At 53.9% G+C, this 1,523-nt stretch overlaps 1 protein-coding gene across 1 annotated transcript; it reads left to right on the top strand.

The window, feature by feature from the left end:
- Window positions 1–218: 218 nt before the first annotated feature.
- Window positions 219–737, top strand: PHALS_03089 (uncharacterized protein; the record flags this gene model as incomplete). Its single annotated transcript, XM_024721766.1, has 1 exon — window positions 219–737. One exon carries the CDS (start codon window positions 219–221, stop codon window positions 735–737), a length of 519 nt encoding a protein of 172 aa, XP_024572910.1.
- Window positions 738–1,523: the final 786 nt, after the last annotated feature.

The following is a 1,523-nucleotide window of genomic DNA, read 5'->3' as shown; positions in this document are numbered from 1 at the left end:
AGTCGCTGCTCCAACTGGAGCTGGCTATTGGTGTCTACCAGCTGCAAACTAGATCAACCACCAGTCACCGGAAGCGAGAGAGCACCTACTGAGCCCTGAGGACTTCGAAGTGGCAAGAATCCTGGTTCCGTTTCTCAAGACGTTCGATGTCATCACTACTGAGCTCAGCGGGTTGTCTTATCCGAACATGCAGCTGGTCTACCAGTTTTTTTGTGTACATGAAGAGCACGGTGGCAACCGCCGTGGTGTCACATGTGCCGATCGTTGTCGAGGCTGAATTGACAATGGAAGAGAAGCTGAACGTGTATCACTATTTGGTGGTGTGCGACGAAAGCGCCGTTGCATTCGTTTTGGATCCCCGTTTGAAACGATTTGCCGGTCTTGATGCAGCGAATCAAGGTGCCGCCCGCGACAAAGTGCTTGCACTTATGGGTGCCAAACCATTCGAAAATGCCCGCCCCGATCGTGTTGCGCGGGAAGCAAACAAGCCGGTGTCCCTCTTTGAAAGCCTCTCGGGAACGCAGGAGGCCGGGCAAACTGGTTTTGAGCTCACCGCGGTTGAGCAGTTGGAAGAGTACGGGAAGCAGCGGTGGCCGGGTTCAAGACCGATATTCGAAACTGGTGGAAGATGCATGAAGGTCAGTGGCTCCTTCTGGCAAAGGTTGCTCGCTTCTGTGTGGGAATGGTCGCAACCTCTGTTCCGTCAGAGTGCGTATTCTCCGACTCCAGGAACATAATGACCAAGAAGCGAAACCGACTCGGTGCCGAAACTGCTGAAGCCATTCAGGTGAGTAAGCGATTCAAGAGATACGCGGTCGGCAAGCAGCGAGAATACTCCATTGCAGACGATTGCGATCAAGCCGATTACGCAGGAGAGAGTGAACCATGCATCATCCCGTTGTCATTCGAGAAATAAATGCGCCTGTGGGCCACGTAGCCCGACGAGCTCGCCGTGCACCTGGTGCCCTACGGCGTACTGCAGATGGTCGGCACGCTGCGGCGCGCTGCTGGGATCCTCGGCAAGGTCATCCCCGCTCTCTGGTGAGTCGGCCACAGACCCGCGGATGCTCGGGCCAGTCATTGGCGGTCGCACGCCGAGCATTGGGACACGCTGTCGTGACGCCGGAAGAAGCAAAATCTGGTCCGTAAATTGCTTGCAGACCTGTGGGTGGGCCGTGGCGCTCCGTTGTTGGTGTCAAATTATCGATCTGCAGCGACGTATAACCAATCGCAAGTGCCACCTCTTTCCTACGCAATACTACCTGCTATCTGCTAGAGTCCAGACATCGAGTCTTTAGGAGATGTCTGGACTCTAGCAGATAGCAGGTAGACTGCAGCTTGATGTACACGAACGATCAGCCCATCAACAATTCTTTCACGAAGCAGGCAGGAATACAGATCGAAGATTCCGCACCCTCCGAGGCACATGAAACAAAAACAGTCCTGAATCGCTAACACGGTACACCATATGACATCTCACCAAAGTCAAATAAATCAACTGGATGCTGGGGTGAAACAGCTAT

The sequence above is a fragment of the Plasmopara halstedii genome (genome assembly GCF_900000015.1).
Source record: "Plasmopara halstedii genome assembly, contig: Scaffold_208, whole genome shotgun sequence".
Lineage (NCBI taxonomy): Eukaryota > Oomycota > Peronosporomycetes > Peronosporales > Peronosporaceae > Plasmopara > Plasmopara halstedii.
The sequence above is the reverse complement of the archived record's forward strand: the minus strand, read 5'-3'. Positions and strand labels throughout refer to the sequence as shown.